Source organism: Schistocerca nitens, chromosome 5 (genome assembly GCF_023898315.1).
Source record: "Schistocerca nitens isolate TAMUIC-IGC-003100 chromosome 5, iqSchNite1.1, whole genome shotgun sequence".
In the NCBI taxonomy this organism is placed as follows: domain Eukaryota; kingdom Metazoa; phylum Arthropoda; class Insecta; order Orthoptera; family Acrididae; genus Schistocerca; species Schistocerca nitens.
In genome coordinates, this window is record NC_064618.1 from 297,136,426 (window position 1) to 297,162,803 (window position 26,378).

General features: G+C 44.1%; 1 protein-coding gene across 2 annotated transcripts in view; it reads right to left on the minus strand.

The window, feature by feature from the left end:
- The window catches only part of LOC126259662 (facilitated trehalose transporter Tret1-like), a 126,404-nt gene that overhangs the window by 40,592 nt on the left and 59,434 nt on the right, over positions 1–26,378 (minus strand). For both annotated transcript variants that reach the window (XM_049956600.1, XM_049956599.1), the window contains one exon: positions 8,251–8,304. In XM_049956600.1, the coding sequence (XP_049812557.1) occupies positions 8,251–8,299 (49 nt within the window). In that variant the 5' untranslated portion in view covers positions 8,300–8,304. The remainder of the gene's footprint in view (positions 1–8,250; positions 8,305–26,378) is intronic.

Here is a 26,378-nt window from a genome sequence, read left to right on the forward strand (position 1 = left end):
ACTCGGAAACGGAGCAACGTATCGAATTTCTTTCTTAACATTTACGTCTCAGTACAACCTGCCCTGTAACATCCCTACAACGTTTCACTCATTTTCTGACCACGCTGTATAGCCGTCCATAATTGCGAATGTATTGCTGGTGCAGGATCCTGTGCACGATCTGGCCTCTAGGTTACGCCCCTTAAATGTTCGATGGGATTCGTGTCGGACGATGTGCGTGGCCAAATCATTCGTTTGAATTGTCCAGAATGTTCTTAAAACCAATCGCGAACAATTGTGACCTGGTGACAAGGCGCATTGTCTTCCGTAAAAATTCCATCGTTGTTTGGGAACATGAAGTCCAAAAATGGGTCAAATGGCTCTGAACACTAAGGGACTTAACTTCTGAAGTCATCAGTCCCCTAGAACTTAGAACTAGTTAAACCTGTCTAACGTAAGGACATCAGACACATCCATGCCCGAGGCAGGATTCGAACCTGCGACCGTAGCGGTCGCGCGGTTCCGGACCGAAGCGCCTAGGACCGCTTGGCCACTCCGGCCGGCAACATGAGGTCTAAGAACGGCTGAAAATGGTCTCGAAGTAGCCAAACATAACTATTTTCAGTCAATGATCGGTTCAGTTGGAGCAAAGGACCCAGTCGATTCCATGTAAAAGCAGCCCACACCGTTATCGAGCCACCACCAGCGTGCACAATGACTTGTTGTCAAATTGGGTCCATGTCTTCGTGGGGTCTACGCCACACTCCAGCCCTACCATCAGCTCTTACCAACTGAAATCGGAACTCATCTGACCAGGCCACGGTTTTCCAGCCGTCAAGGGTCCAACCGGTATGGTCACGAGCCCAGGAGAGACGCTGCAGGCGATGTGCTGTTAGCAAAGGCACTCCCGTCGGTCTTTGTTGCCATAGCCCATTAACGCAACATTTCGCCGCACTGTCCTGACGGATATGGTCATCGTAAGTCCAACATTGCCGCTACTTTCGCTCGTTAAGTCAAGTACGTCATCCACTATGTCGTCCTTGGTCAAATGTAGTGCCTGAAATGTGGCATTCTCGGCACACTCTTGACACTGCGAATCTCGGAATATTGAATTTACTAACAATTTCCGAAATGGAATGTCCCATGCGTCTAGCTCCAACTACCATTCTGCATTTAAAATCTGCTAATTCCCGTCATGCGGCCATAATCATGTTGGAAACCTTTTCACGTGATTCACCTGAGTACAAATGACAGCTCCACCAATTCACTGTCCCTTTATACCTTGTGTACGCGATACTATTGTCGTGTGTATATGTGCATATCGCTGTCTGTCACCTCAGCGAAGACACCCCGCAAGCCACTGTACGGTGCATGGCGGGAGGTACATCGTATCACTACTATTCCACTACTGTTCCATTTGCAAATGTAACAAGGTACAAACGACTGTATGAACCTTAATTTCTCTTATCTTGACTTTTCAACTTTTACGCGAAATGTTGTTTGTTGAGGGCAGTAGAAACATTCTGCAGTCATCCGCAAGTGCCGTTTCCATAAATTTTCTCAATAGCGTTTCGCAAAAAAGACCGTTGAGTCCTCTCCGGCTATTCCCTTTTGAATTCACTGTCTCCGTAATAACAGTGTGTTGATCGAACCCACCGGTAACAAATCTAGCAGCACGCCTGTGAAGTGCTTCAGTGTCTTCGTCCAAATCGACGTGGAGGGAAACCTAAACAGTATAAGAGTGTTCAGGAATGGATCACACTAGTGTTCTATCCGCATTTTCCTTTATAAATAAGCTACATTTTTCTAAAATTCTCCGCCGACTAGTGTGGCCAAGCGGTTCTAGGCGCTACAGTCTGGAAACACGCGACCGCTACGGTCGCAGGTTCGAATCCTGCCTCGGGCATGGATGTGTATGATGTCCTTAGGTTAGTTAGGTTTAAGTAGTTCTAAGTTCTAGGGGACTGATGACATCAACAGTTAAGTACCATAGTGCTCAGAGCCATTTTACCCATTTTTTTTCTAAAATTCTCCCAACCACCATAAGTCTACCATTCGCCTTTCCTACTACCCTCCTTATGTGGTCATTCCACTTCATGTTGCTTTGCATCGTTACGCCTATCTATGCTGATATGACTTATCAATCAATAAAAATGGTTCAAATGGTTCTGAGCACTATGGGACTTAACATCTGTGGTCATCAGTCCCCTAGAACTTAGAACTACTTAAACCTAACTAACCTAAGGACATCACATACATCCATGCCCGAGGCAGGATTCGAACCTGCGACCGTAGCAGTCGCGCGGTTCCGGACTGAGCACCTGAACCGCTAGACCACCGCGGCCGGCTATATCAATCAATACACCATCGGTACTGTATTCGAACATTACTTCTTTGTTTTCCTGCTCGTCTGCACTAACTTACATGTGTCTACATTTCCAGCTAGCTGTCATCCATCATATCAACAAGAAAGTCTGTAGAAGTCATCCTGTATGCTCCTTTAGTCTCAGAATGGCGACACTTTCCCGTACAAAACAATTCCATCAGCAAACAGTTGCAGACTGCTGCTCACCTTATCCATCAGATCATTTGTGTATATAGAGAAAAAGAGCGATGCCAGAATTTTGATAACCACTACAAGTCCAGCAAGAAGAGGAGAGTGGACATTTGAAGCTCCTCTTCATCCACGTTCTACCTCCATAAATGAGTTGTCAGTGCGGCAGAAAGTCTTGCGAGGGGTTGGGTTCGATTCCCAGCCAGGTTGGAATATTTTTCCGCTCGGGAACTGGGTGTATAGTTGTCCTCATCATCATTTTATCCTAATCGACACGCAGGTCACCGAAGTGGCATCAGCTAAACAGATCTGCACGAGGGGATCGGTTTACCTGACAGGAGTCTCTAGCCACACACACGTTTCATTTTATCTATATCTACCTCTACAGGCTTAAAGCCACTTTTTGTACCAATGCCATTTTCCCACTTTCCTGTTACATTCGCGAATAGTTTGGGGGAAGAACGACTTTAGGTAGCCTCCATATCACCTCTTACTTATTTTTTCTCCTCTTGCTTATTTCGCTACATGTATGTGGGAGAAAGTACTGTAGTATCTTTCCAGGCTCTTCTTTGAATATATCCTCCAGTAGCTGTTAACAGTGTCTCTGCGAGGCACAACGTATCTCGTATAGCGGCTCCCATTGGAGGTTGCTCAGCGTCTACACAACCAAATCGCGAAGAAACGCGTCGCTCTTTATTGGATCTTCTCTATTTCCTCTATTAAGCTTTCCAGGCAGGGGTGCCAGACTGAAAACCAATGCAGAAGAATCGATCGAACGTGAATTACAGTTCCTTAGGATTCACCCAATGAATCTCAGCCTGGCCCCTATTTTACGTTTATCCCTAATATGATAAACCGTCTCTTCGGCTATTTATAAGCAGTACTTTACATTTATTTACGTTCGTAGTTAAATGCGAATCAAATCACCGGTCAAAAAAATGGTTCAAATGGCCCTGAGCACTATGGGACTTAACTTCTGAGGTCATCAGTCCCCTAGAACTTAGAACTACTTAAACCTAACTAACCTAAGGACATCACACACATCCATGCCCGAGGCAGGATTCGAACCTGCGACCGTAGCGGTCGCGCGGTTCTAGACTGTAGCGCCTACAACCGCTCGACCACCCCGGCCGGCAATACACCGATCGTCCATGCTCTGCAGGTCTTTCAAAAGCTTGCTGCAATCTTCATGCATTAGACTCTTCTTTTCGGTAACTAGACTGAAGAGCCAAAGAAACTGGTACACCTGCCTAATGTCGTATAGGGTCTCCACGAGCACGCAGAAGTGCCCCAACATGAAGTGGCATGGACTCGACTAATGTCTGAAGTAGTGCTGGAGGAAATTCACATCACGTACGTATCCTGCAGGGTTGTCCATAAATCCTTAAGAGTACGAGGGGTTCTGTGCCTCGTGATGACTCGGTGTTGTGTGCTGTCCTTAGGTTAGTTAGGTTTAAGTAGTTCTAAGTTCTAGGGGACTAATGACCATAGATGTTAAGTCCCATAGTCCTCAGAGGCATTTGAACCATTTTAAGTACGAGGGGTTGGAGATCTCTTCTGAATAGCACGTTGCAAGTCATCCCAGATATGCTCAATAATGTTCCCGTCTGGTGAGTCTGGTGGTCAGCTCAAGTGTTTAAACTCAGAAGAGTGTTCCTAGAGCCACTCGGTAACAATTCTGGACGTGTGGGGTGTCGCATTGTCCTGCTGGAATTGCCTAAGTCCGTCGGAATGTACAATTGACATTAATGGGTGCAGGTGATCAGACACGGTGCTTACGTACGTGTCACCTGTCAGAGTCGTATCTAGACGTATCAGGGGTCCTATGTCACTCCAGCTGCACACGCCCCACACCATTACAGAGCCTCCACCAGCTTGAACAGTCCCTTTCTGGCAAGTAGGGTCCATGGATTCATGAGCTTGTCTCTATACCCGTAGACTCGATACAATCTGAAACGATACTCATCCGACCAGACAACATGTTTCCAATCATCAACAGTCCAACGTCGGCGTTGACGGGACCAGATGAGGCGTAAAGCATTGTCTCCTGCAGTCATCGACGGTACACGAGTGGCCTTTGGCTCCGAAAGCCCATATCGATGATGTTTCGTTGAATGGTTCGCACACTGACACTTGTTGATGGCACAGAACAGAAATTTGCAGCAATTAGCGGAAAAGTTGCACTTCTGTCACGTTGAACGATTCTCTTCAGTCGTCGTTGGTCCCGTTCTTGCAGGATCTTTTTTCCGGCCGCAGCGATGTCGGAGATTTGATGTTTTACCGGAATCCTGATATTCACGGTATACTCGTGAAATGGTCGTACGGGAAAATCCCCACTTCATCGCTACCTCGGAGATGCCGTGTCCCATCGCTCGTGCGCCCGTCTATAACGCAATGCTCAAACTCACTTAAATCTCCATAATCTGCCATTGTAGAAGCAGTAACCGATCCAACGACTGCGCCAGTAACTTGGTATCTTATATAGGCGTTTCCGACCGCAGCCCCGTATTCTGCCTGCTTACATATCTGAATACACATGCCTATACCAGTTTCCTTGGCGTTTCAGTGTACATCTCCCGCGAACCGTGTCACGGAGCTTCTGACGTCATCCACTAGATAATTTAAATACCTTACAAGCAGCAACGTAACCCACTCACATCAGGGACTTGCACGTTTTTCTTTTTACGGAATGTATCAATGTTCGCGAATTAATAATGGTCAAGCTGTCAGTGACAGAAAACGCGTGTAAGTAGACAAACTGAAAACCATGATTTGACCGACTAAAACCTTACTGATATTACGCATACACAACCCCGTATTTAGATAACGTTATGTCCATGGGCCCAATAACTTTTTTCGTCCCCCCCCCCCCCCAACAACAAACTTAGTCAATTTTGAAAAACATTTAGCAACAAAATTATAAACACAGTATTTAAAATAAGTATATATATATATGGAATTATGGTAATTGATTATTATATCAACAAAGAATATCATCAGTTCAATGGTTTCCTCTTGCCTTATTATCGGCAAACACATTTATCACATTTTCAATGTCCAGTTTCACAGTCAGATCATTTTCTATTGCTAATACAGCCAAGTGATTCAAACCATCTTGAGTCTGAGAAGCACGCAAGTAGTTCTTAACCTTTCCAAGAACTGAGGAGGATCGTTCAGCAGAGCAGTTCGTCGCTGCTGCGGTCAAATAAATTTGCACAGCGATACTGATTTTTGGATAAATATCAAAGAAATATTTTTCTGTTAGCATTTTATTCAAGACTGGTAAAGAAGGATCATTCTCATATCTACAACTCAAAAGGAAGCTTTCGAAATGGGCACATTGTCTTCCAAAAGAATCCTCTATGTCCCCTGAGTAAATATGCTACAGCTGTTTTTCAGTATTATACATTTCATCAGAGTCCATTTCCATCAAACTGATTAAGAAGAAGAACTTTTCAGGAAACTCTTTGTAGACACCAAGGCAGTTTTTGAGCTCTGCAGATAGTCTATTCAATATAATTAAATAAGTGGTCTTCAGTACGTCACCTTCGGATTTGCAAACCACTGTTTCATTTTCTGACCCAGAGTCTGAGTCATCAAAGAATTTCTTTCGTTTCTTCACGGGTTTTTCTTGAGTTTCATTGACTCGCAGAAGATGTTGCATGATCTCCAATTTTCTCTCTGCCAACTTTTTGTACACTTCAAAAGACTCATCAATGAAAGTCAGAAGTGAAGTATAAAGTTCCAGTACTGCAGATATGTCATCTTCTTCTGGCTGTAGGGCTGTACTCACTGCACTGAAACGTTCCAAAATAATCCCCCATATTGCAGGCACGAATGCGATATTTTTAGAGTTAAGCTCTTTGCAATATCCCTGTAGCTTCTGATTCAATAACAGTCGTTTCTGTGACAGTCTTCCCCATAATATTGATAATTTCTTCATAAATATGAAGTGTTTCCTTTACCCTGTTTTCCATTTTTAGTTATATGAGTTGCTAAGAAATGATCAGATTCAGCTATCAGCTCTAAACACATTGCCATTCCTTAAGGAACCAAACTGTTCTTCATTTCCACGAAATGGCAATCCCCTTGAGCAAAGTTTTTTCACTACAGCCACTACCTTCTCCAATACTTGTAGCTGTACATAGTATTTCCCCTTTGTCTGAAAGTTACAACACATCGCGATGTGCACTGGAATTTTCATGTTCAGTCACCCTTTGATTAGCGTGTTCCCAATGACTAAGCCACTTGTAGCGTACTGGGATGAACCCCCAAACAGTTTAAATGGTGCACAGTAAAGTGATCCCTGACTGGGTGAGTAAATCAAGTAATCGCGTTGCACAATGTCTCCATTCAACAATTTCCTTTCACAAATCCTTAAACATAAATCTTCGTTTATCAGAATATGCACGCTTTGACTTCACAGAATCACAGTTTCTATTCTGATTAAATCCGTATTGTACTACGTGACCTCGTGTTTTATCACTGATTTCCCAAAATAAAGGATCTTTATCAACAGTAAAATCTGATGACACTTCCCCTCGCCACAATCCTGGTTCACTTTCTGTGGAATTGTTCGTATGTGTGTTATCAATTTCAGAGTCACTATCGTCGTGCCTTTCACCACCGCTGCTGCTGCGCTGTGAACCATTTGTAGTTGTCCAGTTCGCATGAGAGGGAGAACTTGCAGGTAGAGAATCTAGCGTTTGTAGCTTTGGGGTTTGATCTAATATTTCCTTTTCCCTCTTCCTCCTTTCTTCAACTAATTTTCTGTAGCCTGTGCCACTGAGACGTTTCCTGCCGTCCATATTCACGATTACGTTATGTCAAAACTTCACCAGATTAATGAAACTGGGGGAAAAGTAATATTAAAAGCACCAAACGGTTTCGACCTAACTGGAAACGAAACGGTTTCGATCTAACTCGAACGAACCTAATAATCCCCTCAACCACTGCTACGTTTTTTTTTCTGCACAACGTAAATTTGTATGCTCAAAATTTTGCCACCCATAAGAATTTGCCACCCATAAGAATTTGCCACCCTGGTCCCGGGCCCATGTGGCTCGTGCGTAAATACGGGGCTGCGCATACATAAGCACATCCTGTGACAGGGAACTATGTAAACTGAATTTAGTTGGACCTCATAACTTGTTTCCACTGATCGACAGTCCACATTTTACGCTCCTTGCATGACTCAAGCCTCTACTGGATGTACGTGACGGTTGGAAACAGCAGCTCTACCATGATTATTTAAGCACTCTAAATGAAAACCTATTTGAAATTTCTCATGGTAAAACACTACACTTGGTCATAAACAATTTCCAATTTGTCATAAGTTTAATCTTGTTTAGATGATACTCCGTTCCTCATCTGCATGTTCTTCCAAATTCGGATACTGTTTTGAAGGTCGGCATTGCTTCCGTAATAAATACTGAGCAGTTACAACAGTTACTTCGTTCAATTCAGTGTGCAGCAAACAGTTGTACCTTCGATCAGGCATATTACTTAGAATCATGTGGCTAGTCTTCTTTCTCTTCTCTAAAGTGGATTCTAAACGATTTCAGAAATAAGAAAAGACTGACAGAAAGACTCTAAATCTGGATTCTAACATTTTCATTACAAAGAAGAGAACTTCTCCTGTCGAATCTATTACATGTTGTTACCTCATCGACTCCATTATTTTATAGCATTCAGGAAAGTAATTTTCAGATGCTTACCAGTAAACGCTGCGATGTACTGCAGTGTTCCAGTGAAGGGCAGCCTCATCTTTCCTGAAAGGAAAAAAATAGTGCTACATTTTTTCTCGGAATGAGAAGGAGTAATAACCTAAAAAACACCACGGTAGATCTGCACATAATGGGTAAAATGATGTGTGAATCCTGAATCCCTCCTGGTCATGCTCACAAAGTTTTATGAATTTATTTGTAAAAGTATAGACAGTGGAAATTAAAATGTCCTGTTGTGCCTCTCCTGCTCCAAATCGGCCAGTTTGACGTCCTACCCCATTAAAGTCTTGCACTTGTCCTTTAGTCTTTGGGTTTTTTAAAACTTAGTTAGACCCACGCATTGCAATTCTCGTCTAGCCATTCCTGCTGTGCCATTTCGCACTTCCTGTGAATTTAATTTTGTGATGTCATCGTAAGACGCCATTCGTACGCTTGCCGTCAAAAGCCCGGCAGCGCGAACGTCAGTATCGGCGGACCCCGAGGGGTGGCGCCAGCGATTCAGTACACGCAAACCAGGCGCCGCACCTCCTCACTCAGGGCAGAATACACATCACTAGCGTCCCCGGCGCTGGCATAAAGGGCACCGAAGATAGCGCTCGGTGCCAGTTCGTCAGCGCAGATCGTCTCCTCGTCGACAGCTCAGCTCCACGGGACAGCGGCTGTTAGGTGTGCGAGAACCACAGCAGCTAGAAAGTCAGTTTACTGTTGAGTTGACAAAAGACGTTATTCAGGGATTGGAAACACTTGTTAACTTCTGCATGACAGCTTATCAAAAGAAAAGTAAACGCGTTTGATTACTGCCTGCTGATATCTTGTATTGTGCCCAGCTACCCTGGTCTGTCTCCCGCTTCCTAGTCGACGTATTACTGTTGTGACCACCCGAGATCAACACATTTTTTTGGACGTCTGTACTCGCTTTTGCCTGATTCATTTGCTTTATTACTCGTCAGACTAGTCCGAGCGTCATTGAGCCCATAACTTGCCTGGATGACGTTGCAGTAAGATTGACTGGACCCTAGGCGCGAGAACCAGTTCCCCGGCCGTCGCAAATTCATCAATGCAGTGGTAGCAGCAATAGGTTTATTTAGCAGAATTCACGCAGCAGAAGACATGTCGATGACGTGCGATGCCTCCACGCGGCAGAGCACACCAGCGCAGCGGTGCGCTCGTGGGGCACGGACGCCAGAGGTCAGACTGGCTTGCGTCAGAGGCCTTGTGGCCGGAGCTGCAACAGAGCGGCTCACCAGCAGCAAAGGCGAGGAAGCGACGGACGCTAACAGCCCGCAGCAGTAAGTCAGGAGCGAGGCGCCCCCCAGGCGCGGACTGCGAACCGAGGACCTATTGACGGAGTCCAGGAGTTGGCTGAGTCAGCCTGCAGCAGGCAGCAGCGCCAAGGCGCCAGTTCAGGACCCGCCAGCATCAAAATTAGGCGCTACCCATAGACCAACGGCTAGATGTACTGTAGATGAGGCTACGTGACCGACAATGAGTTGGCGGCTGGCTTGGGCATTCTCGGTGCGGGCACCAGTATCATTTAAACTATATCGACCCGGTGTTTCTATGAAAAGGTGCCGCTTTCTGTCATGTAGGAGTCCAGGCAGTCGGTTTCTCGAGGTAACCTAGCTGTCCAATGTGCCAGGCTGGTGGCTTGCATCGCGCTACTTCAGCCATACTCTGGCCCTGCCTGCAGAATTTGGAGACAGCAAGCTGGCTCGTCTGGTTACAGGGTGCGATGGAAAGGTGATAGTCCTACAGCTTCGATTTTATAGTTTACCTTTCGTCAATTACATTCAGTACCTTATGCGTTAGCCGGCCGCGGTGGTCTAGCGGTTCTGGCGCTGCAGTCCGGACCCGCGGGACTGCTACGGTCGCAGGTTCGAATCCTGCCTCGGGCATGGGTGTGTGTGGTGTCCTTAGGTTAGTTAGGTTTAAGTAGTTCTAAGTTCTAGGGGACTTATGACCTAAGATGTTGAGTCCCATAGTGCTCAGAGCCACCTTATGCGTTATCCAAGAGTTTGCAATGGGCTCTGTCTTTTTGCTTATTTGATCTTCTGTCTCCTTCACTATTTCATTTCCCAATGCCGCCCATTCGTCATCTGTTGTGTTCTTGCCCCTTTTTCAGTCAGTCGTCTAATGCTCCCTTCTAGTCTCAACAACCTGTGATTTTTTCAACTTATCTAGGTCCCATGTTCTTAGGTTCACACACTTCTACAGTTAATTCGGTTTTAATGTGCAGTTGGAAACCAAGTAATTACGGTCAGATTTTACACCTGTTTCTTACTGTTTAAAATGTGGTTTCGAAATCTTTATCTTACCATTATACAGGGTGTAACGAGTATACGCGCAAATATTTTTATATGTGGTATCTTAATATTTGTACACATCAGTGTGTTGGTTGTTTTTTCTCTGCGTCAAACTGTGTTCCAGCAAGCAAATCACATAATTTACTACCTGATGTTTTCTGCATGATCGTAACTGCACCACTAAACAGACTACCCCTGTCAGTATAGACAAACCATTTTGGGTTCAGGAGTCCACACTTCAACACTTGACATGTTGCACAGGGGAAAATAAGCATTAACGGCTTGCTCTTGCCACATGTACTCTTGAAGGTACTACCCAAACTGAAAACATACCACTCATAGTAGCTATAACCATTAGTGTGCAAATGACATAAATACTGACGCAATGTTGTTCAGTACACCGTCATAGAAATGTCGGCACTTACATCCCTTACACCTTTTGTAATCAATGCGAAACCTTCCAGTGTCTCCAGATCTTTTCTCTGGGTACAAACTGTGTTTGTGGTGATTAATTTACATTGCGCGCAAAATTCAACCAGCTGACATCCTGTTTCATTCATTTCCATCCGCTGCGTGCAGAATTCAACCTGTTTCATTTATTTCCCTTCCTCTCCCTCCCCCTCGCCCCAGTTCATTTTCTCGTACTATTTTTCGTTCTCTTCCTTTTCCTGTTACCGTATTCCAGTACCCCACCTAAATTAAATTTTCGGCTCCATTAACTATCTGAATAATTTTTTTATATCAATATACATTCTTTCAATCTCTTCATCATCTGCGGAACTAGATGGCATATAAACTTGTACTGCTGTTGTGGATGTTCGCTTTGCATGTAACTTTGTTGTGATAACGTGTCACTATGCTCCTTATTGCAAATTACCTGCATTCCTATTTTCTTAATCATAATTAGGCCTACTCCTATCTGTTTTAGCGTGTATAACTCTGTACTCACCTGACCAGAACTCTTCTTCTCATCGCGTTTTACAGATTTCCACTTTAACGAACTTCAACCTATCCATTTCCGCTTTTAAATCCTCTGATCTACTTAGACAATAAAATATGAAACATTCCAAGCACTCTGACCCATAAAATGCCGCTTTTGTATTTCCCTATGATGACATCTTCCTGAGTAGTTCCCGCCTGCAGATCCTAAATGGGGACCACTTTATCTCCAGAATACTTTACTTAAGACTATCCCATCCTTAAACCAAACATAGAGCTATATACCCTCAGAAAAGGACTGTAGTTCCTCCTTGTTCTCAGCCGTTCGCAGTAGCAGCACAGCAACATCATGTTGGCTATGTTACAAGGCTCAGTCATCCAGACTGTTGCCCAGCAACTATTGAAAAGGCTGCTACCCCTCTTCAGGACCTACGGGTTAGTATGGCTTCTCCACAGATACTCAGGTAATTTTCCTTCGTTGGGAGATTGGAACGGAGTACTCTTAGCCTCGTGTTGCCAACTGAGGAGTTGCTTGACAGAGTAGTAACGGCTCCAGGTCGAGAAAATAGGGAACGGGAGAGCGGTGTGCTCACCACACACCCCTCCATACCACATCGAAAGACGCCGTTGGAAGAGACTGACACAACGGGCGGTCGCTACCTGTGCTGCCGCCAGAGCCGATGGACGGAATTTAGAGAGAGTACTACTTGTCTCAACCAGTATCGTTACTGAAAGGAATAAAAGTATAATGTATTCGTTTTCTATGAAAATCCATGTTTATAGCCTATCTTTGGTCTTAATACATACAAAATATTGGTCTAGTGTTGAGAAAAAATTGTTATTGCATATCACAATTTCGGCATGTATGTGAGCGTATGTATTTCAGAGACACATGAAAACGACATTCTGAGTAAAATAATATCGCTTTGAAGCGAAAGGCTTTTGATTTTTTTTTTATTTTTTTTTTAGCGAAAGAGAACTATCTGTTAGGAATCTATACTTTCCCTCTCTGAATGATGGAAGTACTCTTCTTAGTAACAGTGTCTCGTCTATCACGATAATCCATTCTAATGATAAAGATTGTAGATAATGATAAAACCTGAGTTAACATGATGACTGAGTATTATTTCCGCCTTTTTGTGCTGCTAATATTTGTTACACCAACTCACACTCAGTATAAATTGAGAGAGAAAAGTAGGTCGATTTGACGGGCATCGACATCACAACAAGCGTTGCAATTGTGGTTCACCTACTTGTGCACACTAATAAAGATATAATGGATTTCAAATATATTTTACTGAGTCTTTCATTCTTTCTATGATCTGAAAAGAGAATGAAAGCTTGGGCTGCAACATCCTGTCAACAGCGAGGCCATTGGCTCGGATAAGACAACTTTTTGCAATGAGCAGCAGTTCCATGCATCCATTTTTGTAACGCTGATATAGGTTTGGTACTCCAGCTCACTATGGATTATATTATGCAGATGAGACGTTTCGGGTGTCTGGTTGATTTCTAATTATCTGCTATTATCTACTTATCTCTACGTCAGACATCGCTATTGGTGTGGATACTTTCGCGAGCGCCTGTAAAAGAAAAAAAAATATTCCACCTAAATAACGTAGAAAACGGGGAGGATTTTGCATCTATGCTATTTTCTGCAGGTACTTCCTCTCAGCTGTGGTTTAGCAAGGCACTCGAAAAATCGTGAAATTTGTGGTCTGAAGCGGGTCAGTTTGTAGGCCTGTAGATTGATGAATTTTTCAAAACTAGCTGTTATTTGGCAGGAATGGACAGATAGTTCAAGATTTTTTACAAGTATACCACAGTATTTCCTATACGTGTATGTGTAACCGCACGATTAATTTACTGGGTTTGAAAGCTCTGCCAGAATATCTTAAGGATGTTTTGAGAGAGCTACCGATTTCATCAATGACAGTAGCTGCTATTTTTTTGTGTGTAAGCAACTGGCACTTCGTTGTTAGTACCTGATATTCCCAATTATTCATTCATCATAAACCTAAATACTTTTATAAAAACTAAATTCCGCCCGAACCGGCCATGAAGGCCCAACGGTACCCACCGGCCGCCGTGTCATCCTCACCCACAGGCGTCACTGGATGCGGATATGGAGGGGCATGTGGTCAGCACACCGCTCTTCCGACCGTATGTCAGCTTACGAGACCGGAGCCGCTACTTCGCAAACAAGTAGCTTCTCAGTTTGCCTCACAAGGGCTGAATGATCCCCCCTTGCCAACAGCGCTCGGCAGACCGAATGGTCACCCATGATTGATTTTAAATTGCGGTCCTTTTCTGTAATATTCTTCTTCCTGCGAGAAAGTCTTCCAATAAGAGATTGCACTTTCACGCCAGGATATACCACATACTAAATTTGTTTCTGTCTTCTTCTATAAATTACTGAATTGCTTATTTACTGAAGTTCACCCAGCTGCAATTTATGTTTTGTTCACTGCATCTTTTGATGAAAGTCTGTTAGATCTGTTCACAGATTCAAACATGCATGTGAAATGAATAAAAGTAAGCATCAAAGGTGAGTTAAATAAGGTTCAATTGGTTCAAATGGCTCTAAGAAATATGGGACTTAACTTCTGAGGTCATCAGTCCCCTAGAACTTACAACTACGTAAACCTAACTAACCTAAGGACATCACAAACATCCATGCCCGAGGCAGGATTCGAACCTGCGACCGTAGCGGTCGCGCTGTTCCAGACTGTAGCGCCTAGAACCGCTCGGCCACTCTGAGTCAAATAAGGCAATCGGATTCTTTTGTAGACTACCTTCCTCAGGAGCCGTAGAGGTAAAGCACTTCACAAGACATTATCGAGTTTTGTCCACCAATGAACACAAGCCATCAGTGATGCTGCAGGCGACACCAGTGATCAGCGTATGCTGCTATATGAGCACTAACGCTGGACTCAAGTGCACAGCACAGAGGCAAACAGCGAAATAGCCGCTTAGATGTAACTGTTTGCCGCAGCACGTTGTTTCTCATCGACTGTGACCACCGTGTGCGTCGCTCATGCCCGCATGCACCAATCGAATTGGAATGTACGTAGTTTCGACACTCGACTCTCGTATAGTATGATTGTGGGCGCCAGTTCACATCAAGCTGTCAGGTATAAAAGTTTCATTTTGTTTCCTTAAATCACTTGAAGCAAATTTAAGAGTTTCTCAGAACTATACGTACTTGCCTGCAGTGAGTTATCCGCAGCCCATAATTGTAAAAAAATACACACAGCTATCAGTTTCACTGTATTATATCACTTTAAGAGTGGTTCATTAATAAAGATCATAGGCACTGCAAGTCTGAGCTTGTTTTCTGTCTCTAATGGCTGCTACCATCACAAACACCTTATAGGCTCGAAAAACCTTTCATACACTATTATCTGAAAAACGTAATAAACAGGCAAGAGCACTGGACACAATCACCAATCATAAGCCCTGCATGATACGTTGTGAAGGTGCTGAACCTATTGTAGCCAAGCAATTTTATAATCCAGAGTTTGCGGAAAGAAAACCACTACCTGTAGTTCTCATCGAAGTGCTAATTTCGCATCCTGTTGGAAATGACCGGCGTTAACACGCTGCTCAGTGACTGCCTAGTAGGGAAAGCCGTTTCGCGCCACAAGGCAGTCTTTCTTCATCGTGACAGTCTTCACCTCCTTACTCTGAAGACACTTGGGTTATCGTAGAGTATGGTGTACCCTGATGAGCATGATTATTTGCGCAATCGCAAAGATTTTGTCGCTAGTATTTGCACTTTCTCTGAACCCATTTTGTTAATCTGACACGTCTTTGCGCCACGTTATACAACCACGTAAAAGAGAAACTGTAGGTTGCTGCTCCTGGCGCAGTTTCTTGCAGTGCATCGACACGTTACGGACAGCACTAGCACAGTAGAAAATTCATTTTGGCTGTGTGGGACTGTAATTCATGCAGATTACTGAAAATCAGGATAATTCGCGAAGTACAAAAATGAATGACGTTTATTAAATACTATAAAAACACACAATACATTTAGTTTCAAGTAAATACAAAAACTGTAAATTATATTCATTTATTGTGAGCCGATATTAGGAAAAAAACAACACTCAACCAGTAAGTTTCTTTTGGGCCAGGCTCGTCTTACGTTTAAGTGCAGCACGATCTCGCAGGCGTTTCACAAGCCTTATTTCGGCCAAAGTAGTTTCCATCCGAAGTTTGAAATGAATCATTATTGTCTCAGCCCTGTGCACGTTTTGACTTCAGGTTGAGCGCCAACTTCGTTAGCTAATCTATCATCACTACTGTCGTTGCCTGCAGAGGAGCAAACGGCGCTAAATTTCTCTTCAGAAATCACACCGTCATATGCGTTGAAACTCACCAATGCTGGCCACCTTAGAGTCATTGCGTCACTTCCTACAGTGTATTCGCAGTTGTTTCTTTATTTTATTAACAATGAGCCGTAAAGTTTAGTAATCTTGCTCAAATCATCTATTATACATGTTAGCTATTTCTCTTTGTGAAGTAACGTATGTAATTTGTATATTGTAAATACTGTCGTTGTGAAGTTCTTTTTTTGTGGTCCTGGGAGTTAAATTTCGATAGAAGCAGCTTAACTGAAATCCAAGTACTCCCGTTTTATCTTAAATGAGGAAGAGTGAAAATATATATTATGTAAATGCAATATTAGTTTGGCTTGAAAGAGAGATTTGTCTACAGTGTGGAATCGTTTTCTTGTAGTAAAGCGCAGTCAAAGCTGGAAAAGTAACTGATCGATTGAACTGTGGACCTATCAACGGCGCAGCACTCTGTCAACCATTGCAATTCCATACATTGGCCGTAAGAGTTTTGTTATATTTCTGTTTTTTAACGTCCGCGTGGCAGAGCGCGAATTGTTGTACTAACGTTATTAGAGGCAAAAGCCGCCTTGTCACAATGTCATGAACACCTATGGCTGAACGTCTTCGCATGTTTGCAAATGGTCCAACGGATTCCGACTGGTCGACATTGTCACCAGTTTGTTTATTAAGTGTGCAAACTGCGTCTGTGGAATCACAAATGACTGCCCATAGTACATCGAACTTTTCATCTTGGAATACTGATACCTTCTTCTTCTCTGATGTGATCTTATCAGTAGCAACAAACGGTGGCAACACTGTATTGTCCAAAGCTAATTTTTTAACTGACATCGTGTCAGCATCTGTGTATGACGGTTGACTGAATTTAAATTTAATGGTTGTCACGGCCGATTGTTGCTGCTGTGATTTCCGGACACTCCAGTTCCGTACAATTTCTGTACAAAAAGATAACGATACGCATGAACGACGAACCTGGATTAATGCGGCCTGGATAAAGGAGGTTCCACTGCAGCACATCTTTTAGCGCGGTAGATATTAAATGTATGGCATTGTTGGTTGGGATATCCCAATGAGTGGTTTCAGCCCTCTGTCAGAAAGTACGTTCTTTCGCCGTGCACACTGACCCCTTTCCTGGCGGATATGTGAGGGCTGTTTCGTATGCACTGAGGTGACAAAGGACATGCGATACCTCCCCATACTGTGTCGGCCTGCCTTTCGCCCGGAGTATAGCAGCAACTCGACGTGGCGTGGAATCAACAAAGCCCCCTACAGAAATATAGAGCCCTGCTGCCTTTTGTCCACAACTGCGAAAGCGTTGCTGCGGCACAATTTATTGCACGAACTGAACTCTCAATTATGTCCCATAAATGTTCGATAGGATTCATGTCGGACGATCTGGGTGGTCAAATCATTAGCTCGAATAGTCCAGAATATTCTTCAAACTAATCGTGAATAACTGTAGCACTGTGACATAGGGCATCGTCATCCATAAAAATTCCATGGTTGCTTGGGAACATCAATGGCTGCAAATGGTCTCCAAGTAGCCCAACAATCGTTTCCAGTCAAGCATCGGTTCAATTGGACCAGAGTCCGCCACCGTAGCTGAGTGGACAGCGCGCCGGCTTGTCATGCCGGGGGGCCCGGGTTCGATTCCCGGCTGGGTCGGAGATTTTCTCCGCTCAGGGACTGGGTGTTTGTGTCGTCTTCATCATCATTTCATTCTCATAAACGCACAAGTCGCCGGAGTGGCGTCACGTCCGAAAACTTGCACCAGGGGGCCAGGTGTACCCGCCGGGAGGCCCTCGCCACACGACATTTCATTTCATTTGGACCAGAGGACCCAGCCCATTCCATGTAAACACAGCGCACATCGTCGTGGACCCACTACCAGCTTGCACGGTGTCTTGTTGACGACCTGGGTCGATGGTTTCTGGGGTCTGCGCCACACTCTAACTCTACCACCGGCTCCTACTAACTGTAATTTGACCAGGCATCGGTTTTGCAGTCGTCTATGGTCCAACCGATAACGCTACGATCCCAGAAAAGGCGCTGCAGGCAATGTCGTGCTTTTAGCACAGGCAATCGCGTCAGTCGTCTGCTGCCTTATCCGATAAACGCCAAATTTCGCCGCACTGTCCTAACGGATACGTTCGCGGCACGTCTCACATTATTTTCTGCAATTATTTCACGCAATGCTAGTTGTCAGCTAGCCCTGACAACTCTACGCTAACGCCGTTGTCCTCGGTCTTAAATTGAAGGCTGTCGGCCACTGCGTTGTCCATGGTGAGGGGTAACGCTTGACATGTGGTATTTTCGGCGTACTCTTGACTCTGTGAATCTCGGAATACTGAATTCCGTAGCGATTTCCGAAATGGAATGTCCTGTGCGTCCAGCTCCAACTACCATTCCGCATTCAAAGTCTGTTCATTCTCGTCGTGCGGCCATAATGAGGTCGGAAGCCTTTTTACGTGAATCACCTGGTTACAAATGACAGCTCCGCCAATGCACTGCCCTTTTATACCTTGTGTACGAGATACCACCGCCATCTGTATCTTTGCATATTGCTATCCCACAACTTTAGTCACCTCAAATGGTTCAATGGCTCTAAGCGCTATGGGACTTAACATCTGAGGTCATCAGTCCCCTAGACTTAGAAATACTTAAACCTAACTAACCTAAGGACATCACACACATCCATGCCCGAGGCAGGATTCGAACCCGTGACCGTAGCAGTCGCGCGGTTCCGGACTGAAGCGCCTAGAACCGCTCGCCACCGCGGCCGGCCGTCACCCCAGTGTATGCATTTATAGAGTGTAGGTGAGCGTAATGGATCTGTGTTTGTATGATGTTTATGTTGTATGTGTATTTGTGGAATGCAGGTGAGTGTAATGGACGCTGTGGGGTGTAGTGTTCTGTTTGTATTGTAAGTCGGTGGTGATGAGAAGTGAGAGAGTGCAACCTGGTGCCGACGCATAGCCTAGTCTTCTCCAATGGCACCAAGGGGGTTGCCGAGCTTAACGCCTCTTTCCGACAGACGGATCACCATCAAAAGTGTCACATGCCTTCACTTCATGACACACTGGAGAGGGGTTAGATATTTAGTCCAGGACGTACGCCACCACCGTTCTTCCCCTTGCCGACCAAATACTGACATGTGAAGATTTCATCCACTACCAGGATTCGAAACGGCCTGCCTCCAAGTCGAGTGGCACCGCTAAGGCGTACGTTAAGCCGTCGGCACACGGACCGTGCATCCGAACGTTGAGCGTTGAGCGTGCCGAGTTTCTGACGTCATAGCGTGGAATAGCACGTTCGGGAGTCTTTCCGAACGTGCAGAGCAATATCTGCATGTCGGATATTATGAGCGTGCGTCTGAGCGTTGGCCATTGAGATGGAACAACGCCACCTACGTCACACGCAAGCCGTCTCCCTTCAGTACTGAGTTGTGAGGCGCCATATTGGAATTCATGTCAAGCCTATATGTATATATGCCTTTTCTGAGCACCAGCAAATTGAGAATCACTGGAAAACCCGCTTTTAGTTGTGTGATTCGATCCAATAAATTAATGAGAAACATCATATTCGAAGCCAAAGAATTATTGTAACTTGCGTATTATGAGAGTAGGCTATTTGAAGGCAGCGACACACTGAAGATCCACCCAAAACGCATTGTTCTTGGTACAATTTGTTATAATTAAATTTCAATTAGTAACATAATTACCTACGATTAACGTTTTTACCAACGGCTAAGTAAATATGACACAGTGCAGAGGTGCTGTTGGTTTAGCGTAGTGAGTGGCGTTCCTCTCCAATAATGGATATTTGTTGGGGCGGTAGTTCGCGTCGTAAGACTTTAAATTTTTTTTCCCCTAACATTCGCGTTTTTATAAGGTTCTGATACTTTAATTAGTTTAATATAAGTTCATACTATAATATTTGATGTTATGTAAATGTAAGTTTACCATTTTTTGAGAGGTGACTTTGTCCGATTGGCTTAATCTACAGGACAGCTTGCGCTACCTGTATAAAGATATTTTGCTCCTTTTACGCTTCGTAATTCACATGTTGCAAAGATTCTGCTACTGGGTAGGAACAGTGATCAAGTAAGACTGACCCTGGGGTTTTACTAAAATGTGGGAATAATGAAATAATGTTTATCTTATGCGGAAAAGTATTTCAAATTTGAACCGCACTGTTTGTAATGGAACTATTATAAGCCTGTGTCCTTATTGATTGGACATGGTACTTTCCTTTTCGTGGACGATGGAGGAAATGTGCGTTTTAATAGAGCTAACGTGGGAATTTTACGCGCGCCCGTTGAGTAAAAAGTGTGATTTACGAACTAGAAACATCCCTCAACTGCCGCTGGAGTGCATTGCGATCGCGTATACCACGTTGGGGCCCACGTACCGTATGCACAAGTCGCATCGTTCCTGAACGTTCAGCAGCACGTTGAACTTGGCACGCTCAACGTTAACGTTCGACAGCACGGTCCGTGTGCCGTCGGCTTTAGCGACCTCGACTTCGGGTGCTGGTTCTAGTGTGGCGATGTGAAAGCAAGTGTAAACGGCGATCCCAAGTCAGGCGTTCCCCTGCAGAGCGCCGCTGGCAGAACTGTCTTGTCTGGCACAGCGCCACAACCGAGAGAGGCGATTCCGTAAACGCGGTAATAGCGCTGAGGGAAGCTGTTGGCAAGGCTGTGCGCTTCAGCAGCAATTTGCCTGCAAAGGTCTCGCGCCGTGTGCTCGCGCCTTGCGCAACGCTACGTGTAAGGCACCCAGCGCGACCTTCAGCCGTTGCGCACCTGCCACCTGTTGCACGTGACAGCGTCCGCAGCTGAGCGGTCACGTGCCGCACGATCTCCGCGCGACTACATCCTCACATTTCCACTTCTTTACCGAGGCGGATTGATCGGCTAAGAAACTTTGTTATACGTAATTCCCAGTCATCCTACGTGCCTATCTCTTTGGTTTTGTCTAGCCTGGAGCGGAGAGACTAGCTTTTCCCTATTCCGCCTAAGCTGAATTGTTGTCTTAACCTATTAGACTGTCTTTCCCATGGCAGCAGGGGCTTTCCTGCACCTGTTGGGAAATAAAATTATAAGAAGTCCTGGCGGGAAGCAGTATTTTCCAGTGGGTATACTACAAGCGGGAGCGAGACATGAGCAATGCAAATACTTGCACTGTGCTTCTGTAGCTGATTAACTGAAAATCGTGGGTGTTTTAAAAACATTCAACAGCTCTTGGAAGCTAATTTGTTCGAAGTGTTCGCCGGCAGCCTGCAACGTTTATGCTACTGTTGTGTACATAGTTCCGCGTAGTCAGCGCGTACACAACTTTCCCAATAGAGCGCGCCCCGCTAAGCACAACAGCGCAGCCGCAGCGCTCGTCCGTCTCCGCACTACGAGATGGCGCTGTCTTAGAGACGGACCAAGTTCTGCTTCCGCCGATTCGCGTATTAATATGTAACGCAGCCAATAAGATTGCTCCTAACGTAGAACCTTTTCTCCTCGCGAATCACACTCGCGCAGTGATACCTGAACGCTCGAGGTATTATAACGAGTGTACAGACTTCCGATCAGTCAGTCTCCATCAGTCTGCATTAATGTGCACCTGTCTGTACCAGTCTACATTAGTCTGTACCAGTCTATAGTCAAGTTTCAGTCTGTGCCTAATAAGATTACCATATTCCTATACACAGCCATGAAGATAAATGTATTGACACTTTTGTCAAGTATCAGAGATATGTGAGAATAAGATTAACGTACCAAGACCAAAGGAACTTCAGATTGTCAATTGTAAACAGCATCCAGAATCAAGTTACGTAATGTCTATCCTTTTTATTATTTTAATAAATGTGCGTGAAAATTAATCAAGTTCTGTTTAAAGTTGGTCACCATCAATCTGCTACTCTAAGCGTGCAAGTGGCATTTCTATCGTCTGACCGAACGGCAGAAGATAAACACGGCACGATAAGACCACGAGACATATTGCTGACACTCGCCTGCTTCGTTAGAGCGACAAGTGAAATAATCTGATGGTGTGTACCGAAGGTCTTACAGTACGCACACCACAGCTACGTTGTGGGTTATAATTTAATTTCAGTACAAAGTGAAAGCCGAGGGTTGAACAATGTTTTTCAACTCATTTATTTTTTCGCAAGTTTGATGCCTCCGGTGAGGTGCAAAGATACTGCTCTCACGTTCTCGTCTGCTAAAACAAGCTACAGTCTTTGGCTATCTAGTGAAGGTAATATACGAGGTGTGCTCAAAGAACACGGCGAATAGTTTTATTTCCAAAATATTGGTCGGCTGCGAGTAGGACTCGAGCACTCAGGTTTCCGTACAAACTTAATGTTATATGTGTAAATATCTGTTCACCCATCCCGGGAATCGAGAATCTCCACGATTAACAAGTCCCAGATTTTTTCATTCACTTGTACTGTGAAATCTTGCTGCTTGTCGACTCCCACGATTTTAGGTCATCGGGAACCACCCTACAGGTGTTGATGAGTGAGCTTTCGAGTATCAAAATATGTGACATTGTAAGTAGGCTGTTTATGTTTTCTTATTGGCAACGTTACGTAGCGCTCTGTATGAAAATCACTGGCTGTGCTGTGTGCAGTCTGTGGCTAGTTTGCATTGTTGTCTGCCATTGTAGTGTTGGGCAGCTGGATGTGAACAGCGCGTAGCGTTGCGCAGTTGGAGGTGAGCCGCCAGCAGTGGTGGATGTGGGGAGAGAGATGGCGGAGTTTTGAAATTTGTAAGACTGGATGTCATGAACTGCTGTGTATATTATGACTTTTCAACACTATTAAGGTAAATACATTGTTCTCTATCAAAATCTTTCATTTGCTAACTATGCCTATCAGTAGTTAGTGCCTTCAGTAGTTTGAATCTTTTATTTAGCTGGCAGTAGTGGCGCTCGCTGTATTGCAGTAGCTTGAGTAACGAAGATCTTTGTGAGGTAAGTGATTTGTGAAAGGTATAGGTTAATGTTAGTCAGGGCCATTCTTTTGTAGGGATTATTGAAAGTCAGATTGCGTTGCCCTAAAAATATTGTGTGTCAGTTTAAGCACAGTCATGTATAATTGTTCAAAGGGGACGTTTCAACATAAATAGCCGTATCTTTTGGCTGCATTGACTTAGAAGCTTAAAATTTTGACACTTCAAGGGGCCATGGACCTTAATATGTGACATAAATTTGAACTTGATACCTAGACAGACGGACAACAAAGCGATCTCGTAAGGGTCCGTTTTTACAGATTGAGGCACGAAACTCTAAAAGTAATAAGCTCACATGGAGTCTGATTTAATCTTCCTAAAAGTACTGTCCTTGGCTAGCACTGCTCTTATCCCAACGTAGGATCCACGATTGGAAGCATTGCTGTAAGACTTCTTTAGGAAGTGCCTTCAGCTGCTCTTGTCATTGCCAGGAGTGGTGTCAAAACAATTTCCTTTAAGCAAAGTTTTAATTTTCGAGAGGAGCCAGAAGTCGCATTGTACTAAATCTGATGAGTAAGGAGGATGTGGACGGACAGAAACAGTTTTTCCGGCCAAAACCTCGCGAAACAAAAGCGAGGTGTAGCACGGCGAGTTGCCGTGGTGAACAAGGAATCCATTGGCCCATTTTTCTGATCTCTTTATTTTCACATCGCTTTGCAAACGTTGTAGTGCGCCCTTGTAAAATTAGGCGTTTACAGTCGTCTCCTTTAGAACAGGCTCTGATCGCACTATGCCCTCGATATCGAGAAAAACAGAGACCATGGCATTGATATTCGATTTTGGCTGACGAGCATTGATATGACTAGGAGATTCACTGGTTTCCCATTGGAAACTCTGAATTTTTGTCTCAGGGTCATACCCATAGACTCAAGTTTCATCTCCAGAATTTTGGAAACGAAATCTATCTGAATGAAGACGATCCTTTAACTTCATATAAACTGAAACGTGATTTTCCTTCTGCGCATTTGTCTGGGGACAAATTTTCCATTCACTCACCTCATTTGCCAATTAACAGTTAAAATGACTTGCACGGATCCATACTACATGCTAAGTTTTTCGGTAAGCTCTAGAATATTTTTTCGCTTGTTTGAATCAAGAGTGTTTGCCACTTATTTGCGCGTCTTCTTCTGTTTTTGAGGTTAATGGACGTCCCGAACGTTGCTCGTGTTCTGCCGACTCTTTTACGCTTTTAAATCGCACATACAACTTGTATATGGTGCTAATACCAATTTCAATATTTCGCGGGTTTCTTTGGCATTTTTTTTTTTTTTTTTTTTTTTTTTTGCATCTTGAAACGTAATGTTCAGAAGTTGTTCGAAATCCATGATGTGCGGTGGACACGGTGAACATAACCTCACTCTGGCGTCTCTGGACGCTGTCTGACGAGTCAGAACGAGCTCCAACATGACTCAGTCTGTCTCAACGAATCAGGCTATCGGAAAAAAATTCTTTCAGCGTAGTTTTTGATCACACCTCACATCCACGGCTTTCCGGGCGGGAAGGAGCTCCTTGTCCCCGGCACGAATCCGCCCGGCGGATCTGTGTCGAGGTCCTGTGAACCGGCCAGTCTGTGGATGGTTTTTAGGCGGTTTTCCATCTGCCTCGGCGAATGCGGGCTGGTTCCCCTTATTCCGCCCTAGTTATACTATGTCCGCGCTTGCTGCGCAAACAAGTTCTACAAGTACACGTACACCACCATTACTCTACCACATAGGGGTTACACTCGTCTGGTGTGAGAAGTTGTTGGCGGGGGGGGGGGGGGGGTCCACCGGGGGCCGAACCGCACAATAACCCTGGGTTCAGTGTGGGGCGGCGGAGGGGTGAAGTGGACTGCGGTAGTCGTCGTTAGGTTGTGGACCACTGCGGCTGCGGCGGGGACGGAGCCTCTCCGTCGTTGCTAGGTCCCCGGTTAACATACAATACAATACAATACACCTCACATCTATACACTTTACGTTGGAGGAATAGCTGACTGATCAATCAAGAGTCACTGCGCGAGAGTTTGCAGGAAGCGTGCCCAAGTACATGGTGAGACAAAGCATTCTGTAGTCGGCTTCCCGCTTCTGCGGGCTGTTTTGGGCTGTATTTGTTTCCGGAGTCGCTGGGACTAAGAGCATCGCGAGGACAATGCCTGTACTGATACAGTGATTGGTACGATGTTTCTGTTCCATGCTGCAACATACAGAACTTAAGATGAGACCGGTGTTAACAGCTGCAGCTTGATCTAATAGTTCGTTGCAGACTTTTCAGTTTCATATATGTGCGTACCTATGTACCCAAGATTAAGATCCGCTGTTCAAAGAGAGAAGCTTTCTCGCGCGTTGAAGGATCAATATTAGTATTTCATTTATTCATCCGTGAATGCAGAGCATGGCATATTTTACCTTACTACGAGAATTTTAGATTCAATAGGTTTTCCTTTTGTTCTTATTTTTATGTTTGTGAATTTGTACCTCACATAGTCCGTTGGAGGGCGAATATAGTAGTCACATTGCAGTTTCTTACTGCATTATAGTATAATGACATGAAGTTAATCTAAATTTCGCTTGATTTATTTTCACTCCACAATAATTTATGAAATTTATAACGTATTTCTGGATTTTTTCCATGTGCTTTTCTATTCTTACTTAAATTGGTAGTTGATGTGAGCACAAGCCATTAATTGCATTTTCCCTTCAGCGGAATCATTATTCAAAAAACTTGCCAGCAGAAAACAAATTTTCCAATTTTTTGCGTGCATTTAGGTAGCATAAGGTAAATTAGTGCTTCTGTGTACCTCGGGACTTCATGCATATCCTGAATATGTTTGGAATGATAACTGTGTAGTGACTGCTGCCATACTGTAAGAAAGTCAATCAGTTTCCTACATTGCCCCTCTGTGCGCAGCGATTGTGTGATCTTTGTCGCATACGACGAACAGTCATAGAAAGTATAGCTGTGACCTTGTATTAACTCTTTGTCTAAAAAGTTTTGATAGACTCTCGGAAGACATAACGTAATAATCTGTACGATAAAACAAACACTTACTATTGTTCCGATGCTCGTTATGAAAGGTGTGATGTAATCTTATCACTGCAGTAAATTGAGTACTAAGTAGTTTCTGCTTTCATTCGAGTAGGCGGTCAGCCTTCCTTAGACCTGATGATTATAAATGAATTATTTATGGCAAACAGCAATTTTATTTATTGTATGTGTGAAAGGCTTAATTATCTCTCTCTGTGGAAGATAAATATTGAAGTAATTGCTGTTTACTATCTTCTCTGGTGTGAATTCCAATAATGAACTCTAGCGTTCGTAATAATTAGCGACATAGTTAGAAACTGCACTTAATTCTTCTAATTTTAGCCCGATAGCTTAGTCGTAGTATTGCTGAACGTGGAGATTCTCATTGATATTTTCTGCCATCTCCGGATGAGACAAGTCCGATATAGCACTTACACATTCCTTTCGTAAAGTAAACAGACACTTACTTTAACAGTATTGTAGTTTCTTTTGCGAATGACCTCTAGGATTTAC